Source organism: Camelus bactrianus, chromosome 15 (assembly GCF_048773025.1).
Source record: "Camelus bactrianus isolate YW-2024 breed Bactrian camel chromosome 15, ASM4877302v1, whole genome shotgun sequence".
Classification (NCBI taxonomy): domain Eukaryota; kingdom Metazoa; phylum Chordata; class Mammalia; order Artiodactyla; family Camelidae; genus Camelus; species Camelus bactrianus.
Window position 1 is genome coordinate 46,989,462 of NC_133553.1, and position 19,528 is coordinate 47,008,989.

Genomic DNA, 19,528 nt, shown 5'->3' on the forward strand with positions numbered 1-19,528 from the left:
CTCAAGCCTGGAGGTGGGTGGGAGGAGGCAGAGGGGTCCAGGCAGAGCCAGCTGAAGCGGGCCTCATTCTGGCCTGCCTTCTTCCCCTCAGGTGGGCCTTCAGAGCATTGCCGGAAGAGGCCGGGCCAGACCTGTCATCTGAACAGGAGAGCCCCTCCAAGGGCACTGCCAGTGGCACATCTTCCCCCAGGGGGAAGATCACGTCCAGATTAGCCACCAGCTCTGAGAAGTCCGTGCCAACACTCCTAAGTTATGCCGCATAAGTATGTGTGACATACTGGACGTGTTAGAAGACGCGCTTCTTCACGTGCCCCGAGGCTGCACCCACCCACTTGGAAGACGTTTGTCCTGAAGGCTGGCCTGGACAGAGCTGCCCACTCAGCACCCTGGCCTTCTCCACCCCGACCCCCCAGCCCTAGTCTCGGTGACAATTCTGCTGTCCTCGTGAGGAAGGGCCCTTCTTGGGGCTGTTGGGTGCCCCGCTTCTCTTTCACAGTGATACCGTTTTTTAGAAAACACACAGTCTTTAGTGATTTAACAATATCAGATTACTGGTCACACACCCTCACGCCCAGCTCACGGCCCCCTCGTGTGAGAATTAAAGGTCCTTTAGGCTATTGTGGTGTCACTTGTCTGCCAGCCTGGGAGAAGGGTCTAGAACAGCTCATCCTACAGGGAAGAGGACAGAGGGAATGTGCATGGAGGGAGGCGGGGGAGGCCTTCTGTTCCTGAGGAGGGCTTTGCTGAGCTGAGCTGACCTCAGGTTGGTCAGATGTTGGAAAGTGAAGCAGTGGTGGAGACCCAAGCGTTTCCTGACCTCCAGTTCCCCATCTGCAGACCCCTTATTCACACACAGCACAAGCCCTCACTGGAGAGGGAGGGGGCCAGCTCCATGTCCAATGCATTGCACCAGAATGAGGGCTGGGGTTTGGGGATAAGACTCGGGGTTGCACTGTCACCCCCGTGGACCTCCAGCCCACGGCCCTTCTGTATTGATAGTGTTTATCTGCAGGCACAAGTATGAGTGGAATTTCAGCTGCCACCACCACCCAGACTCCTTTCTGTTACCAAAGTACTCATTGTTGCATTCACACCCCTCACCCAAGCACTCAGATGTCATCACCATGCAAGTATTTCTTGGCCTTGATTGGGATGCATCCAGCCGAACAAACCTCCCCCAGCCCGTGCCACCAGCTCTTAATGACAAACCCCAGTCAGCGAGCCTCACACACAAGGACCTGTGAGACCAACCCACGTGGTGCTGACTCAAAGGATTCTAGAGGCTAGTGAGGTCCTAACACAAAAATATCCTGCTATCCGCTGCCAGAGATTCCTTTGACTCTTCACCAACCTCTTTCAGTTGCAAAAAGCAGAGACCCACTGGAGGTAACTCCAGGAAAGAGACAAGGGGAAGTTCCCTGGACCCCTAGGGCAGGAACTGGGGCCAAAGCAGCCGTCCATTGACTTTGCTGATGGAATCAGCACCCTGCCTGAGCTCAAAGGCCCAGCTCTATCACTGGCTGGCCCTGTGCCCTTGAGCAAGTCACTTAACCTCTCTGTGCCTGTCTCCTTGTCTGTCAAGTAAGAATAATCCTAGAATAGTACCCACTTTGTGGATTGTAATGATTGCAAAAGACATGGAAAGAGCCTGGAACAGTGCCTGGCCCGTGGTAACCGCGCGATAACAAGATACGTGTGTGATGATGTCTGTGCTCCACCTGCTCCATCCTCCTCTCCCTGCCGGCTGACTTTGCTCACTCAGAGAGGCTCCCATAGGACTACGTTCAGCCCACACACACCCTGATCTTCCACCTACAGTAGCGCCACAGCAACCCTCCTCTGCGCATCTTAGTTTAGAGTTTTAGATGAGAGGATCCCCTTGGTCACATTCGTTTTTCCACAGGTCACTAAGCAGTCAGCTGTGACCAGAGGGCACAGGCCTCAGGACACAAAATACGGCTGCTTGAGCAGCTAGAGTTCTGGGTGAGCAGTAACCAGGCCCCTTCTGAGGCCCTGCTTCAGTCCATCATCCCCTCAAGCCTTGCCCTCCCGGGCAATGGGTCCAAGGCAGGTCCCTCTGGAGGAACTCACGCTCCCTTGAGCACCTACCCCTTCCCCCATTATCGTCACCTTATGGTGCACTCATAGGGGCTCTGTCCTGCCTCTTCTCTTGATGACAGTGACAATGCTAACATTCTCCCTGCACTATGTTATGTATAAGGCTCTTAACTTACTTGTAAATTCTCCTATGTTGCTCGTTTGGTCATCAACATCCTAAGAAGTGGGTTTTGTCTCCCTGAAAGGTGATGAGATCCTGGTGCCTCCACTCACAGCCTGGGATATGGCAAGGCCTGAGAACCTAGGTCCTCACCCACGGAGCCGGCACCAGCTCACCGGCCGGTGGGAGAGAGGCAGGATGTGCCCATCACGGAGGCAGGATGACTCGTCTTCTGGGGTACATGGACATGTGTATCACCAGGAGTCCTCTGTGCAAGTGTCACAGGGGCAGACAGAGGTCCAGAAGCCCTCCCCCTCTGCTGGCAGCTGCACCCCACAACTGGAGGCCCACGCTTCCAGTGGAGAAATGACTGATGTTCAATGCTGCCTGCCACCCTCGCCCCTTCTGCAGCTGGAGAGGAGGTTCCTTAAACAGAGATCACTCAAGAAGCTGCAAAGTCCTCCGAGAAGCAAGCAGGTTTTAGAGATGCCAGGCAGCCCAGAAACAAGAAGAGGTCACCGTGGGAGCTCTGCGCTGGGCCATGACCCCACTGCCCACCAGCTGACTGGACCACAGATTCAGAACCAAGTTCCTCCTCTGTGGACTGGCCCACAGCCTATGAGGTGACCTGGGCACCCGAGGCAGAGGCTCCCCAGACTGGCGGTGACCGTCACTGCTCGCTTACCCTCTTACTCATTCTCCTCCCCTCTTAACTGTCTCTTTGGAATTTGGCAAGAAGTCAGTCATTGTGGACCTCCTTTAAAACATATTTTTTTTTGAACCATTTGAGAATAGAATGCATAAATCATGCCCTTTACCCCTTAATACTTTAGTGTGTTTTTGCCAAGAACAAAGGTCCTTATCTTGCATAACAGCAGCAAGTAAACAAATGAGGGGGGTTAACCTGACAGTAATTCTCTGCTCTCCCATCCATATGCCAGCTTGTCAGTACTGTTCTTTGGAGCACTGTCTTCCTCCAGCCCAGGATCACAGATTCCACTTAGTTGTCACATCTCTCTCGTCTCCTTTAATCTGGAAACTCTCTTTGCCTTTCACGACACTGACAGTGCTGATAGCTGCAGACGGTCTGGCCTCTGCCGTCTGAGTGTGAGACAGAGAAAGAGGGAGGCAGTTGGTGGTGGGAGCAGAGGCTGAAAAGCAGCAGAAGCCAAAGTTCAGAGAGAAGAAGGGAGAACAGCTGACTGGAACGGGCAGGAAGACAGAAGCAAAAACGCAGAGGAGGTGAATCTCCGTAGGACAGAGCTCGCCAATCAAAGGAAATGGGTGCCCGTTTTCAGGGCAGCAAAAGATGACGGAAGCACGGGAGCTCCAGTCTATCCTGGATGACCTTTCCAGCTCCTGCAGCCTGACTCTGAAGTCAGGACTCCCACCTGATTCCTCTCACATTCCTTGCAGTGACCCCCTGACAACTTAAGGGACCCTGGGTGTGCCTTTTCCTGGTGGCCCTGCACATCCCCCGAGAGGCCACCCTCTCCTTCGTTCCCTGGGTCTCCTCTCCACGTGCCCCCCTGCAGACCAGCCTTTTGGGGGGCATGCACCAGGGCACCCACCTTTGGGAGGAGGGGCTCTGACCAGAAGCAAAGGGGCACAGGCAGACTCAGTGAGAGCCCATCTCACAGGGAGAAGTCAAGATGCAGGCAGGCGAGGCGGCCTGCCCAAGGCCCCCAGGCGTTCTAGAACCTCTGTCTAGCGCACTCCTCGTGGGACACCCACCCACCAGAGGAGGAGCATGTACACTGAAATGGGGGTCAGAATAGGTGTGGGGGGACACTGCAAAGAGGAACTGGCCTCAGGTGTCAGCTGTGACACCTGAGCCAGTCCTTTGTCTGCATAAAGGTCAGAGAACAGATGACTTCCCTAGCAACCTGTCCTCAGGTCCCAACAGCCTGGGCAATCTCTGTAACTGTGAGCTCAATCACTTCAGCTTGGGCCCAAAAGGAAGAGGCTACTGCAAGCTCCCTGTCACCTGTCTGGTGCCCAGGAGCCTGCTGCTCACTACCCCACCCCACAACAAGGCCCCCGGCTCAGTGGCCATGGGTGGCGGCACCCTACACAGTTTACACCCCCCGCCCCTGAGAGCACCCTGCCAACGGTGCAGGGGCTTCAACAGCCTGGCCCAGTGCAGGCTGGTGTTAGCCCACAGAGGGCCCTTGCGGTCAGGGCCCTCTCCTCCATCCAGACAGCTCCTCTTTTGAATTGGGAAAAACACCCTCCTGGGTCCTTGCCCTCTCTCCTTCCTCCTGTCAATCTGCCAGGTCTCCTGTGGCCTCAGTGACCCACGCCCTCCCATGTCCACTCCACTCCTGCAGGGCCTCTTCCCAGAATTTAAGACCCAGTCCCAGTTCCCACACCTTCCAGAAGTTTCTCTCCTTCCTCCCCACCTCCCATCACTCATCTCATGGGGCCCTTGTGCTTTGTCAGAACACCCAGGCTGGCACAGGCCCTGAGGGTTCTGCTTCCTGGGTGCAATCCCCACATCCCACACGCCCGGGCTCAGCCACACCTATGTGTGCCCTCATGGGGGGGGGCACCAGCTGGGCTCTAGGGAGGCTCTCCGGCTACTGGGAGGCTTGGGGTACAAATGTGGAGTGAGGCCACCTTGGCCCCATCCACAGGCTGACCTTAGCCTTCCCTCTGGCCCAGCCCACACACCATCCCAGCGCTTGACCCTGGTGGTGTCTGCGACGGGGCTCTGCAGAGAGGCCTCAGCTCCCGAGTCTACATGGCTGCTCAAGGACAGTTGGTCTCAATTCATTATATTTTCTTAATAAAGTTACACATATGCTTAATCCCACCCTATAAATTATTTAAGAAATACATACACATCATCACCAGTAGGATCTTTATCTACACTATAGATATGTGAGTCATTAAACACAACTTTCCAGAAGCTTCATTTCCATTTCCATGTAAGATAGAGCACATTTAAAATTTTGGAATAACGTGGCCATTGGAGATTTTATCTGGAGCCATAAGCATCATTTGTAAAATATTAGGAGAGTTCTCTGCCCACCCAGTCCCATTCCCCATCATGTCACTTTTATCATGACTGCTTTTTAAGTGACCTGTAGAGAGTTTGTTTATAATACCTTATACCAGCAATCTTAACATCAAATCTCCAGGAATGATTTCTAAATCAGTACTAAATTTCTTTACCTCATCTTTTTAGAAACTTATTTCATCAGACAACTTTTGTCAGCATCCAACACCAAAAATGGCTGAGGTTATTCAAGCTAACAGCCCTTCCTTAGACAATTCTTTGTGGTTCAAAATAATCAAACTTCCATGATATAACAGACTTTATGAAATAAAAAACACCACAAATAGCCAAAACAATCTTGAGAAAGAAGTACAAAACTAGAAATATCATACTCCCTGCCTTCAGTCTATACAAAAAAAGCTGCAGTATCAAAACAGCATGGTACTGGCATTAAAACAGACACATAGATCAAGGGAACAGAACACAGAGCCCAGAAATAAACACACACACTTATGGTCAATAAATCTACAACAAAGGAAGCAAGAATATACAATGGGAAAAGACAGTCTCTTCAGTAAGTGGTGCTGGGAAAACTGGGCAGCTACATGTAAAAGAATGAAATTAGAACATTTTCCCACACCATATACAAAAATAAATTCAAAATGGCTTAAAGATTTAAACACAAGACATAATAAATCTCCTAGAAGAAAACATAGGCAAAACATTATCTCACATACATCTCAGCCATGTTCTCCTAGGGCAGTCTACCAAAGCAATAGAAAAAAAAGCAAAAATAAACAAATGGGACCTAATTAAACTTACAAGCTTTTGCACAGTAAAGGAAACCATAAGCAAAACAAAATGACAACCTACGGAATGGGAGAAAATATTTGCAAATGATATGACCAGCAAAGGGTTAACATCTAAAATATATAAACAGCTCATACAACTCAACATCAAAAAAAAAAAAAAAAACAAACCCTGATTAAAAAATGGGCAGAAGACCTGAATAGACATTTTTCCAAAGAAGATATACAGATGGCAAACAGGCACATGAAAAAGATCTTCAGCATCACTAATCACCAGAGAAATGCAAATTAAAAGCCCAATGAGATATCACCTCACACCTGTCAAGATGGTTTATCATCAAAAAGAACACAAATAACAAATGCTGGCAAAGACATGGAGAAAAGGGAACTCTTATACACTGTTCCACATACTGTGGAAAATAGTATGGAGGTTTCTCAAAAAACTAAAAGTAAATGACCCAGCAATTCTATTTCTGGATATGTACCTGAAAAAAATGAAAAACACTGATTCAAAAATATATATGCATCCCAATGTTCATAGCAGCATTATTTACAGTTGCCAAGATATGGAAGCCACCTAGGTGTCCATCAACAGGTGCATGGATAAAGATATGGTATATACACAGAATAGAATACTATTCAGCCATAAAAAGAAAGCTTGCCATTTGCAACAACATGGATTGACTTGGAAGGTATTATGCTTAGTGAAATATGCCAGACAGAGAAAGACAAAAACTGTATGATATCACTTATATGTGGAATATAAAAAATAAACTAGTGAATATAACAAAAAAGAGACTCACAGATATAGAGAAAAAACTGTGGTTACTAGTGGGAAGAGACACCAGAAGGGTAGGTAGGGGATTAAAAGGTACAAACTGCTATGTATAAATTATGTATATGGATATACAGTACAACACAGGAAATAGAGCCAGTATTTTATAATAGCCATAAATGGAGTATAACCTTTAAAAATTGTGAATCACTATGTTGTACACCTGAAACATATAATATTGTACAAACTATACCTCAATTTACAAAAAGACTATATAAAGTTACTCTATTTCCTGAAGGATAATTGTGTATCTTGGAGCATAATGATATATATCATTCATTGAGCATCTACTATGTGCTAATACTGCACTAGGCACTGGGAGATTCACAGATGCCCCAGTAGATCCCAACTTTATGATCTTGGAGCCCACAGTCCAACGCTGGTCTCAGGAAAGGATCTAGGGGCTGCTGGAGCACTTAGGAGAGGCACCAACCAGCTTGGGCAAGACTGGGGAAGGTGTTTGCAGTTAGCACATGAAGGGCAAGGAGAGAGTAGTATTTCAGGCAAAAGGATGCCTCATTCCCTATCCCAGCTGCAATTTAGATAGCTGGTGTGGAATACTGAATAATGTCCCCCCAGAGATGTCTGTGTTCTAATCCCCAGAACCTGTAAATACATTCTCTCACATGGTAAAGGGACTTTGCAAATTGATTAAGTTAAGGGCCTCGAGATGGGGAGATTGTCTGTACGATCCAGGTGAGCCCAGTATAATAACAAGGATCCTTACAAGAGGAAAACAGGAGGGGCAGATTCAGGAGCAGATGTGATCGTGGAAGCAGGAGTTTGCAGTGATCTGAGGAAGGGACCATGAGCAAAGAATGCAGGTGATCTCTAGAAGCTGAGAAAGACAAGAAAGCAGATTCTCCTCTCAGAGCTTCCAGAAAGAGGCTCCTTCTGGAATCAGCCTGCAAACACCTTGATTTTAGCCCAGTGAGACTGACTTTGGGACTTCTGACCTCCAGAACCATAAGAGAATAAATTTGTGTTATTTCCGTAGACTGTTGCTTAAAACTTGTTACAGCAGCCATGGGAAACTTAATACAAACAGTTTGGTTAAAGAGCTACCCTGAGCACAGGGTTGGGCACACAGGGTCAAAGGGTAGTCTGCCGTCCAGCTCCCGTGCCCAGACCAGGAGGGGTTGAGGATTAGAAGCCTAAACAGGCATGGCCCATGTTTCTAGGTGTCCCCTCTGGCCCTACTGGATAAAGGAAGTTCCAGCAACCTCCTTTCCCCTTGATGGCCTTCAGTTATCATGCAGGACCTCTGAGCCCTGGAACTTCAGAAAGGAAGCAAGGGGACAAAGGCCAGTCCTCATCAAGCCCTGATCTCCGTTTGTGACCACACAGCTCCAGCACACTGCCTTTCTGTCCCACCCTGTCCCCTCCTGGGCCACTCGGTTCCATTCCCTGCCTCCTGCCCCCGCCAAGCCCACTCTGGTGATCAGAGATGCAGCGTCACTGGGCCTGAGCCCCTCTTCCTGCCCACAGTTCTCGGAGACTAAGCCACATCCCCACCCAAAGCGGCCCCGCTGCTACCTCCCACCCCTGGTTGGGCTTCTAGGAGGGTAACACCTGTTTCTGAGCTCTAATACAACCAGGGGTGTTGTCAACGGGCAACAAGGAGCACCTGCTGGGAAACATCTCCACACATGCATCGCCCCCCCACCCCCACCCCGGGGCCTTCCCTTCCTCTGGCTCCTCCTCCTTCCTGACTTCTCCCCCAACATCCGAGCCTCCATCAGCCCTGGTGCCTTCTGCCACTCAGCGTTGTCTCTTCTCTGGGAACACGGCACATGAGCTGCATCTCTGGCATTGGCCCCAACAAGCCCACCCAGCCCCTGCAGCCGTGAATTCAAAGCCCAAATCCCTCCCTTTGGGCCTGGCAGACTCTGCACGCCGACAGCCCTGCCCTTGGCCAAAACCACAGATCTGTGAGGAGCCCAGCCTAGTCAGACTGGGTTCCTGCCCGCTGACCTCTCTACGCAGAAGGACCTCCAGCGGTAGCCCTCCAGGAACTCGCTTCACCCAGACCATCCGGCCCAGGGCCAACCTCGTCTCTTAGGACTCAGCCAGGTGCTTAGGCCAAACTCGTCCTCACAGCTAGAGAGCCACTTCCTGGGGCCACGGCCCTGTCTTCTTAAACCTTTAGGGGTGGGATAATTACCTGTGGCCCCGCCCAGACTTATTGGTGATTGGTGTCTTCATACCATTTCAGCAGCAGTTCTCAATCTTGATTGATTATTGGAATCACCTGGGGTGGGAATGGGCCTGGGTTGGAGGAGCACTTAAAAAAAAAAAAAACTGAATTCTACCCCCCAAGAGATTTTGATGTGATCTGCCTGGGAGCTGCCAGGCACCCAGTTTTTTGTTTTTGTTTTTGTTTTTGTTTTTGTTTTTGTTTTTGTTTTTGTTTTTGTTTTTTGCAGGTCAGGGATGGGGAAAGGTAATTAGATTTTTATTTATTTTTAATGGAGGTACTGGGGATTGAACCTAGGACCTTGTGCACACAAAGCACACACTCTACCACTGAGCTATACCCTCCCTGCCAGGCACTGAGATTTTTAGTCTCCCCAGGGGATTCAAAAATATAGCTTAGAACAACTGATTCTGAACTTGTAGAATTTGAACTGTATTTTCAAGATAATAGGGCTTTCAAAGTAATCCTAGGTGCAGGGACCGGAGTCCAGGCAGCTCTGTGTGGCATCGAGGCAGGTGGCATCGAGCAGGTGAGAGGTGATGCTGGAGACAGAGTCGGTCACCTGAGCAACCTGTGGCCTTTGGCCTCCAGGTCTGGAAAGTAGCCCCTGTGGGTCCAGAGAGCAGTGAGGGTGAGAAAAGAGGGAAAGAGAGGAGAAGAGGGGGAAGAAGACAAGCTGTCCCCAACAGTGCTGTGACTTCTGACATGCTCTGATGTAACTGAGAGGGAATTGCACATGGCAACAGCAGAAGATATTTGCAGCCAAGAATAGCCATTCCCTTCAGTTGAAGCCAAATTCAGAGGGCAGTTGGGGTGTGTCGGTGGGAGGGGAGAGGAAAAGAGGGATGCTCCCAGAAGCCAGGACAGGGCCTTGAGGAGCCAGTGTCACAGCGGTCCATGGGGGAGGGAGGAGGGACCCTGCAGCGAAGATCCCTCAAGGACTTGGGATAAACACTGCATTCCCTTCCAACTGTGGGGCTCTAGGCCTTTTCTAAGCCTGTTTGGACCTATCACTGGATGCACACAATACCTCTGGCTGCTGTGTGTTAATATCCCAATTTCAAGGTTCAAGCTCAAAGTCAACCCAAGTCTGTCCAGTCTCTCCACGTTGGAAAGGACAGAAGGAGGCCCTGCTCTTCAAATACCATCCCAGTTTTAGACTCATGGCAGGAAAAAGCCACCCAGAATCCCTCTGATCTCTTTGGGAAAGCCTCTTCCTACCTGTATGGAATACTATAAAAAATACTGCAATATGTCAAAGAGGAGAAGCAAAACACTCCTCTTCTCCACCCCGCCCCCTGGATCCTGCCAGCCTCTCTGCTAGTACCTCGGGCAGAGTCTCTGTCCCATCACCCAAAATCACAAAGGAGAGGGAGGGCTGCATTGGAGGCAGAGGGCAAGACTGGTCAGGGCAAGACAGGGCCGAGGGACTCCCAGCTCCAGAAAGAAGATGGAAGTCACAGTAGCCAAGGGCAAAGCAAATGGACTCAAAACACAGGGGTGTCCGGATGCCCTGCACAATGTTCTCCAGCGGTTCCACCTCCAGATGAAGTCTTGACAGGCCTCCCAAACCTTCTTCTTATTCTGAAAGGGTCTTCATTTTTTCCTAGAACACTGGGGAGCTGCCCTCCACCCTAGCTACATACCCAGCACAACTGGGCCTCTGCAGCTTTGTCTGCACCAAGGGTCTAGGCCCTCCTGGCCACAGCTGGAGGGCCCAGGGGTGGACCCCCGACCCAAGCTGGCCAACTCAATTCTCTCTCCTGGGAACCTGACCCTGGAACCAAGAGGGGCTGTTACATCCTTTGAGGGCCTGGGCATAGGAAATGATGTGAGGAGAAAGCTGCACTAGACCTATGCGTGGGAGGAGGCAGGCCTGAGGGAGAAGCAGCGAGGAGACAGAGAGGTGGTGCCTGCCCGCCGCTGGCTCACACCGCCATCAGGGAGATCCTCCTGCACATGTACAACACAGTCTCCCTCTCACCCTTGCAGAGTGAGGGGTTCCTCTAACCTGCCACCCACGAGCCCTAGCAGACAGGATTGCCCCTCACCTGGCTCTCTTCCTAGAACTGCTTCCCTGAGCACCAGGCACAACCTGAGACACTGCTTCCTAGAGAGAACACCTTCCATCAGAACGGCCAGCCTGACCTTCTGCTCCTGCAGGGGATTTTGACCCACTTGGAGAAAAAAACTGGGAACTGTGGGCCCTGTGGTCATCTTCTGATCTAAGTGGGACAAGAGCCACCACCCTCGAGGCATCTACCTGATCTTCTAAGGGGCCGTTTTCTGCTCTGCAGGAATGCAATGCAGGGAGTTTCTTCCACACACGTGAAACTTGGATAAATCCTGTGGTATGATGGCTTGCAGCCAACACCCATTTTCTTTTTTCTTTTTTTTAATGGAGGTGCTGGGGATTGAACCCAGGACCTCGTGTATGCTAAGCACTCACTCTACCACTGAGCTATACTCTCCCCTCTTCCAATGCCCATTTTATAATGGTGCTTACGTTCTAGAAAAGAGAGGAAGGCGTTTTTCTTTTTTTTTTTTTTTTGAAGTATAATACAAGGATTTATATTAGGCTTTTTTCAGTTTTTCCTTTAGTTAAAAAAAAAAAAAGATTCTTCCTATTACTGATTAACAACTCAGGAATCTCCCCATCCTTTGTGAGACTGTCTGCCCAGCATCAGGTCTGTCTAGCCGGAGCTCCCTATGCCCGACTGACTGCGTGGCCTGTGATCTGGGCCTCACTCAACCCCTCTCCCACCCCTACTAACACCCTCCATGCTAGGTGGGCCAGGCTCCCTCTGTTCCCCTCCAGCAAATGTTTCTTCCTCCTTTTGCCCAAGCAGGGCTCCTTGCCCTCCAACTTCCTTGACTCTCCTACAACCTTCCCTAAACTCAGTCACGTGCCTTGTTCATCTTTGTTTTGCCCTCCACTCCCCAACCCCAGCCCAGCACCAGGCACGGAGCAGATACTCAAAATATTTTTGTTGACTTGAAACCACAAATGCTCATCGAGTTGAATCAATATTGTTCTTTTAAGGGAGTTAAGAAAGAGAAAGAACCATCTGTTGGGATCCTGTCAAGCTCAGGTTGGCCTTGGTTGAATGCCAACCACCCCCCACCAAGAATGTCTCCACAGGTCCATGAGAAATTACAGCCCCAGTGCGGGGGAGACCCAGCTGGAGAGCCCGAGGCCGCACAGAGCACTGCCTGAACAAACCAGGGCCCAGCTGGGACGCTGTGAGAGCCGCCCAGGGGCCAAGCCTCTGGGGAGACACCCTTTGAGAGTACACAGAGAGAGCATATAATTTGCTGTTCAAACCAGGAGACTTCTGAGAGCAAACTGAAAATTTTGCTGGGACTAGTCCAGATGAGCAGGCTGGTTGGTCACCCTGGGGCATAGATTATGGTCTGTGGTCAAGCCCTCCTCAAGAATAGACAAAATAGAGTTTTCTAAACATAAGAACTTACTAAAACTCAAAGTAGCTTAGGGCCAAAACAGGTTTATTTTAAAAACCAATTGTGTTGTTGAAGAAAAGGCTATGTTCTCGGCCCATTTTGGTTATGGTCCGGGACTGCTTGGGAAATTGTGCTGAAGGTGTGTATGCTCCTGGGCCCGGGGTTTTCTGAAAACAGAGCAGAAAATAGGGAGTGATGAGATAGAGATACCCCAACCTGGAGCCTCCTGAGCCAGGCTGTTGGCTCAGACAAGGCCGCCAGATCCCCACGGAGAGAGACGAGGCCCACACCGGCCTGGGCTGAGGCCTGCTGCACCCCTGAGTTGCAGCTGCCCACGGGGCTGTGGTATGCTCCTTCGGCGGCTCTCCCCAAGGCTGCAGAGAAGCCAGATGAGCAAGTGACAGCTCTAGGGGAGGCGGGCTCACCTGCATGTCAGGGCACACCTGCTCCAGGGCACTCTGCCCAGGCAGTTCTTGTCCCTGGCAATGCCATGCACCTCCCCCCAACCCCAGTGACCTCAGTCTAGTGGTAGTGGATTGGAGAGAGTGGATTCTGAACCTGAGAGGTTGACCTCAAAAGCCCAAACTCGAGTGTTGGTCATTTCCTCAGTAGGAGAGTCAGGTGCTTCTCCACCAGGGGCTGCAGGTGGGCCTCCGGGCTGGAAGTATTCTCAAGGGACTGACGAGTTCTAATTTTTAAAGTCATGTTTTCATTTTGATGAAATTCTTTAAAAAATTATTATCATCAATTATTTGAACAAAGTTTTTCTTCTGTACTGATAGGATGCCAGTGAACACCATGCTCATGGATGAAGACTTCGATTTCGTAGGTCAGTGTTGCCCATGCTGGGGTGCACACACATTTCTGAATGCCCCCAAATTTTTTATTAGAGAGACACTGGTGTCTCTGCATACAGTTAAGGGAAGAGTTTTTTTGTGGGGGAGGGGATTAGGTTTATTTATTTTTATTTATTTTAATGGAGGTACTGGGGATTGAACCCAGGACCTTGTGCATGCTAAGCATGTGCTCTGACACTGAGCTGTACCCTCCCTGCCAAATGAAGGGTTTTAATGTCAGACAGGCCTGAGTTCTAGTCCTGCCACCAATGGCTCCCAACACCTCACCCATCCAATGAGGTCCTGAGTTTCCCTGGGGGCCCCCCCAGGGACAGACAAGCACCACCAGGCTGGCAGCAAGTGCTCCACACGTTAACCACCACCACTATTATTATTCCCTATTATCACCTACTTGTCATTACCATCCTTCCCTGCAGTTTGTTTTCTCTTCAGGAGACAGTGAGAGTGGAAACAGGATTACTGAGAGCGTGGGCTGGAGCGGGCAGCCCAGAGTGGATGAGATCAACTGTTTGCAGAAGTTGCTTTAAATGACAGGAAGTTTCCCTTGCCAAAAGCAGGAGAGCAGCCTGGAAATCTAATCAAGTCCTGGCCAGACGTCAAAGGAAGCTGAAGCCTTCATTAGTGCTGTTACCGAGGAAGGAGGATGCGTGCGAGTCCTGGAAGGCCAGCCCCCAGAACAGGAGGTTCGTGGGCCTGGGCCCCACAAGACCACCCCTCAGGAGGCTGCTAGTTGTGGCTCTCAGACCTTGAGAACATCCGGCTCTGTCCCCCTGCCCTGATTTCACTGTCACCAAGCAAACTTCTGGTTGTCCCTGGCTTCCTAGAGAGTTTCCTCCGGGGGAAGATACTTTGCAGAGCAGCGGCTCCAGACACCAGCCCTCTTGGTGGACACTTGTAAATTAATACCACACCTTCTGGCTTCCCCCATCAGTCTCCTGGGATTTTGGTTAGCATGACTCCAACTTCCTGAGGAAACTCAGCCTTGTGAGCACTGACAAAATCCTGTGTTTGGATCATGAGGGTGCTACTAGCGTGTGAGGATCTGCTGAAGGGATCCGCTAGCCTCCTGCTGTGGGCCTGTGGCAGGGTCTCCCCGGTATTCCTGTAGAGAAAGACCCACAGCCGCCACACTGCAGCTGGCAGCTCTGAGCGAGAGCTCGAAGGAGATGGTCTGGGACACCTCAGGTAGGGCTGGGGGAGACAATTTGCAGGCCCAGACAGTAGCAGCACCAGCCCTCTCCTACCCACGGCCCCAGTTGCTCCCACCCTCCCCGATCCCCCTGGGGTGGGCCCATTTTCTTACAGGCAGAATCCAGGTTTCTGTCTCCCCAAACATCTCAAATAAGGCTACATACCAGTGAGCTTGGGGGACTTTCAGACCGGGGTGCAGGTTGGGAACATGAGGCCATGGGAATTAAAATTGTCTTGCAGCATTAAATATACAAACAAAAAGCCCAGCCACTATTCACAAGCTTTTGCCATTTTTCTTGGTCTTGTCTAGGCCTATTGAGGCTCTCACACACTCCCAGAACTCATCATCTTTGTACTGAGCCTCTTCCTTGTCTGTCCCGAGCCCTTGGGGGCAGGATGATGGCTCAGAACTGAATGGTCCCCTTTGGTTCAATAATAATGCTTCTGCTCTTTTTGCTCCCAGAAGCCACATACACAAATAATGGCACTTCTGGAAGGGTCGGGGCAGCCCCTGCCCATGGTTGGCCTCATTTCTTTAAAGGTGTTTCCCCACAAAGCATTCAGGTCATAACACTGATGGCTAATTACTGTGCTGGCTGTTCTCAACTGGGTCCATAATTCAGCTATGGAATTCAGGCCTGGAGTTACTCTGAGCCTGAAGCTGGCCAAGGGCTTGCTGAATGTTTGAGCTCTGTACTATCTGCTGTCTTAACAAGCAATTATATATATATATAACAATTCTAGGTGTTTATATATATACACACATATACAGAATTGCATATAATTATAATACCTCCATCTCACCCCCACCGCCCACTCACCCCATTCTCCACATCCCAGCCACAAAACCGACAACCATCTCTATCTTTTAGAATACTTACTGAACAGGCAGGCAAGAATCGAGGTACTCTGGATTGAAAACAAGAAGTAACAGAACTGGCTGAAGGTATTTTCATATTATAATGCCCTGGTCCTGGGCCTTCATGCTGTAGAAAAATAATTTTAAGTGTTTTACAATTACTAATATTTGATATATTTTTATGCTGTGTTTGTCCTCCACAAAGAAACATATTAATCAGTGTGATATGGCAGCAAAATCCCTGGACTGGGGCTCGGAAGACCTTATTAAGGTGCGCTCTGGCACAAGTCACTGTGAAATAGGAACAATACCTGCTTTATCTGCCTTGGGATGACTGTGAAGACTGGAGAGGAAGTGACCTGCAGTCCCCAGTCCCTGCCCAGATGCCCTCCCCACTGCCAGGCCCCCTGTCCACACCAGCAGACCTCACTCATTCCTGTCCCTTACAGACATGCTGCTCTGACCTATTAGCTTTATAGAGCACACTCATTCTTTCATATACATGTAGTATTTATTATCTTAGTCTAAAAAAGAGGATATTCACACCAATTCACTGACATAAGGAGAATGCTGTGAGATTAATACAAACGGATGAACACAATTTTAAAAAGACAAACATCCCAGCAGAAAGGTTAGCAAGAGGTAATTCACAAAGAGGAAATTCAATGAGGAAATTGGGGGTGGGCTTTAATGTCATTAATAACCCAGTAAGTTCTAATTAAAACAACGAGATACTTTTTGTGGGGGTCAGGAAAGAAGGAAAGAGAGAGAAAGTGAGAGAAAGGGAAGGAGGGAGAAACCAAAACTTCAACCACAGCGTGGACACTCCTACATGACTCTTGTGGAAGTATTCATTTGATACTGGAGTATAATCCGGCAAGGTATGAAACAGTTGAAAAACATATATACCTATCCAAAGGGAGAGAAAGAAGAAAGGAGACAGTTTACAGGATTGTTGCAGGAATCCAGGACACAAATGGGTCCTGAGCCCAGATATGGCAGGGAAAGTGTTAACACAGCCCAAACACCACAGTAGATGAGGTACACAAAATGTTAACTTTCTTTTTTTTTCCTAGCAATTCCCTTTTTTTCCTCTCCCGTTTTCAAATACCTGTGCTATTTGACAGAAATGAGTCTTTCCAGCACAATGTCTTGGATCTGTTTCTAAACAGCACAGGAACTAGGAAGAGTGGGTGAGTGTATAGAATGTCCAGGATCTGATCCTTTCTGAATGGGTACCTGGGGGCTCTGTCTATGCAATACGTATTTGTAAGGTTTTTACCACACAAAGTTAAAGACAATATACATTTTTATTTTGACATAGCAATTCCATTTTTAGGAATTCTTCCTAAGAAAACAATTAAGAATATGTGCAAATATTTGACCACAAAGACATTCACTATAACATTGTTTCTAAAAGTGGAAAATTGGAAATAAATGAAATGACCAATGACATGTGCCTGGTTAAATATATTGTGATTTTTCCATCCATCCAGGTTGATGAATTTTTATGGCCGTTAACACCACTCACAAATATTGTTAAGTGAACAAGGCAAGCTTTAAAAACTGTGCGTTAAAAAACTGGAAACAGAATGTTCACTAACAGTAGTTTCCTCTAGGTGGTCGCATGTTGAGTAAAAATAAACTTTTTTTTTTTTTTTTTGCTTATTGGCAGTTTCTAATTTTTCTACCATGGACTTGGGTGCTCTTGAAATACAAAATAAAATTATATCGAACATATAGATAAATGAATATGGAAGCTGGGTAAGTGAAAAGGAAGGTCGTAGGGAAAAAAGATAAAATGAGCAACAAGGTTAGAACAGAAAAGTATCCTGTGAGATCCTTGTAACAGGTGAGACTGAGCCACAGGTTAGCCCAATGGACTCGGCAGAACAAGCACCCAACTGCAGACCCTCCCTGGGACTTAAGTACAAGGCTTTCAAAATCCTGTTCTCCTGCGGGCGGCACAGCAATGTAATTAGGGCTGCCATCCTCAATTACCCACCACGGATGGAGGCTGTTATTACCAGCCAAGCACAAATCTGATCATCAAGGGATGAATGTGCCTCATCTTTTTACAACCGATGGCGCAGAGATGAAAACAGCAATGTTTTCAACCTGCTGCACCCGTGGGACAGAGATCGCCAAAGGGACAAGGCTCTCTGTACGGAGTGACCTCTGCACTCCCACCGGAGAAGTCCGAGCCACCACAAGAACACAGGCATAGAAAGTCGGGGGCACCTGGAAAGGAACAGTTTGTGCAAAGTCCCCTTGGTTTGGCCACAGTAAATGCAGTGTTCTCAAGCCAGAGTGATGGCTAGTGATGGCTGCTGAGGGCGCTCCCATTGACTCCACGCCTATGCCAGCTCAGCCGTCTGTGGGATGCTAAGAAACGCAGCACCCTTTCCCCTCGGCCTCATGTAGCTTTAATTTCTAAGCTTCCAAGTCACGAGCAACTTGAGAGGCCAGGTGCCAGGCCCAGTGAAGCCCTGGTATGTGCCGGTGCCAGCCAGCAGCCTCCCTTGTGCTTGGTCACCTGAATCAAAGGGACTAAGACTTGTGGCAGAAGGAAACCAATGAATGCTATTTGCCCCCATGTGTCACATGGGGACATTAGGGAAGTGGATACAGGCCCCTGTTCATATTCCAAAGCCACAGGAATGCTGTTCTAAGTGAGAAGTAATGATTGGGCCAGGGTCCTGCAACAGGTAGGAAGCAGCTCGAGCAGAGGCCCCGCTTCCGCCCCGTCTGAGGACGGTGAGTGGGAAGAACTGAAAGGAGGGAAGGGGACTCAGTCCAGGATGGCTCTGAATGTGTGTCAAGAAATGGGCCAAGTTCAATGGAAGGGTGTTTAAAACAAGGACAGGGAGGTGCAAAACAGAGGTAGGAGGTTAAGAGGTACAAACTACAATGTATAAAATAAGCTACAAGGATCTATTGTACAATGCGGGAAATAGAGCCAATATTTTATAACTATAAATGGGGCATAACCTTTAAAAATTGTGAATCACTATATTGTACACCTGTAACTTATATAATATTGTACATGAACGACACTTCAATTTTTTTAAAAAAGGACATTTAACTGTGTCTCTCATTTACTGGTGATCCCTGAGTGCAATGCAGAGCTCTGGCCCACATTAGGTACCCTGTATGGGTGAAGGGTGCCAGCAGCACTAAGCATCTCTTGCACAAATCAAGACGGACTATTTCTTAAACTTTGCTATTGTGAGGGCCATGCTTTGGCAACTCTGGGTTTCCAAACTAAACTCTTCATGGGCAATTGGCAGTTGGTGCTGATGAGATGATCAGATCTTTCTCTTTCCTTTGAAAAAGTCTTTTTAACTGAGCTTCAACTTGAGGACAACTTTAACCAACAAGAGCTGTAAGGATTACATAGATGAATAAACATTATCTTTGACCTCAGAGGAGTTTATAGTCCAGTGAGGGACACAGGCAGAACCAAAAAAAAAACAGCATAAAAGGAAAAATGAAGCTGTGAGGAGCTGGGAGGGTGCTGAGTGAGGGCAGAGCTCACTGTATGGCTTCAAGATTCCAAACCAGGCCCTTGTGTATCTGGCCTGTGTCAGCTAAGTGTGATCTCAGTGGGGTGTTACACAGGGCAGGAGCTCCCTACCTACTGCAAAGCACAGGTCCTACTCACTTTTCTGGAGTGCTCTGGGGACCCTGTCATACCATAAAGACACACCATAGACTTGATCTTGGACTTCGTGACTTATTTGGTTTCAGCTTCTAACGTGCTAACGCTCAGTACCGTCACAGGACTTTTGTAAAAGCCCTGCCTCGCTCCTTCACCCCTCACTGAACACAGTCCTCCTCCAGGGCTGAGAGGATGGCACAGCTCAGGGATTGAAAGGTGCCAGGTGCCTCTGGAAGACTCTGTGAGAGTAGATGAAATGACCCCAAGATTTTGTGTATTGAATTATGTCCTCCCCAAATTCATAAACCCTATGAATTTTTTTGTTGTGTTGAATTATGGTATCCACCTGCCCACCCCGCCACAAATTTTTAAGTCCTGTGAATTTGGAATTCCTAGTACCTCACAATGTGACCTTATTTGGAAATAGGGTCACCCCAG

At 48.8% G+C, this 19,528-nt stretch overlaps 1 protein-coding gene and 1 non-coding gene across 2 annotated transcripts in view; both read right to left on the bottom strand.

The window, feature by feature from the left end:
• Positions 1-425: 425 nt before the first annotated feature.
• Positions 426-19,528, bottom strand: part of STPG4 (sperm-tail PG-rich repeat containing 4) — a 43,137-nt gene continuing 24,034 nt past the window's right edge. Inside the window, 3 exon segments of the mRNA XM_010967742.3 lie at positions 426-12,587; positions 12,590-12,689; positions 15,452-15,556. Of these exon segments, the coding sequence (XP_010966044.2) occupies positions 12,568-12,587; positions 12,590-12,689; positions 15,452-15,556 (225 nt within the window). The 3' untranslated portion in view covers positions 426-12,567.
• On the bottom strand, positions 9,333-9,405 carry TRNAT-UGU (transfer RNA threonine (anticodon UGU)). The gene has a single exon. It is a non-coding gene; the product is annotated as a tRNA-Thr (tRNA).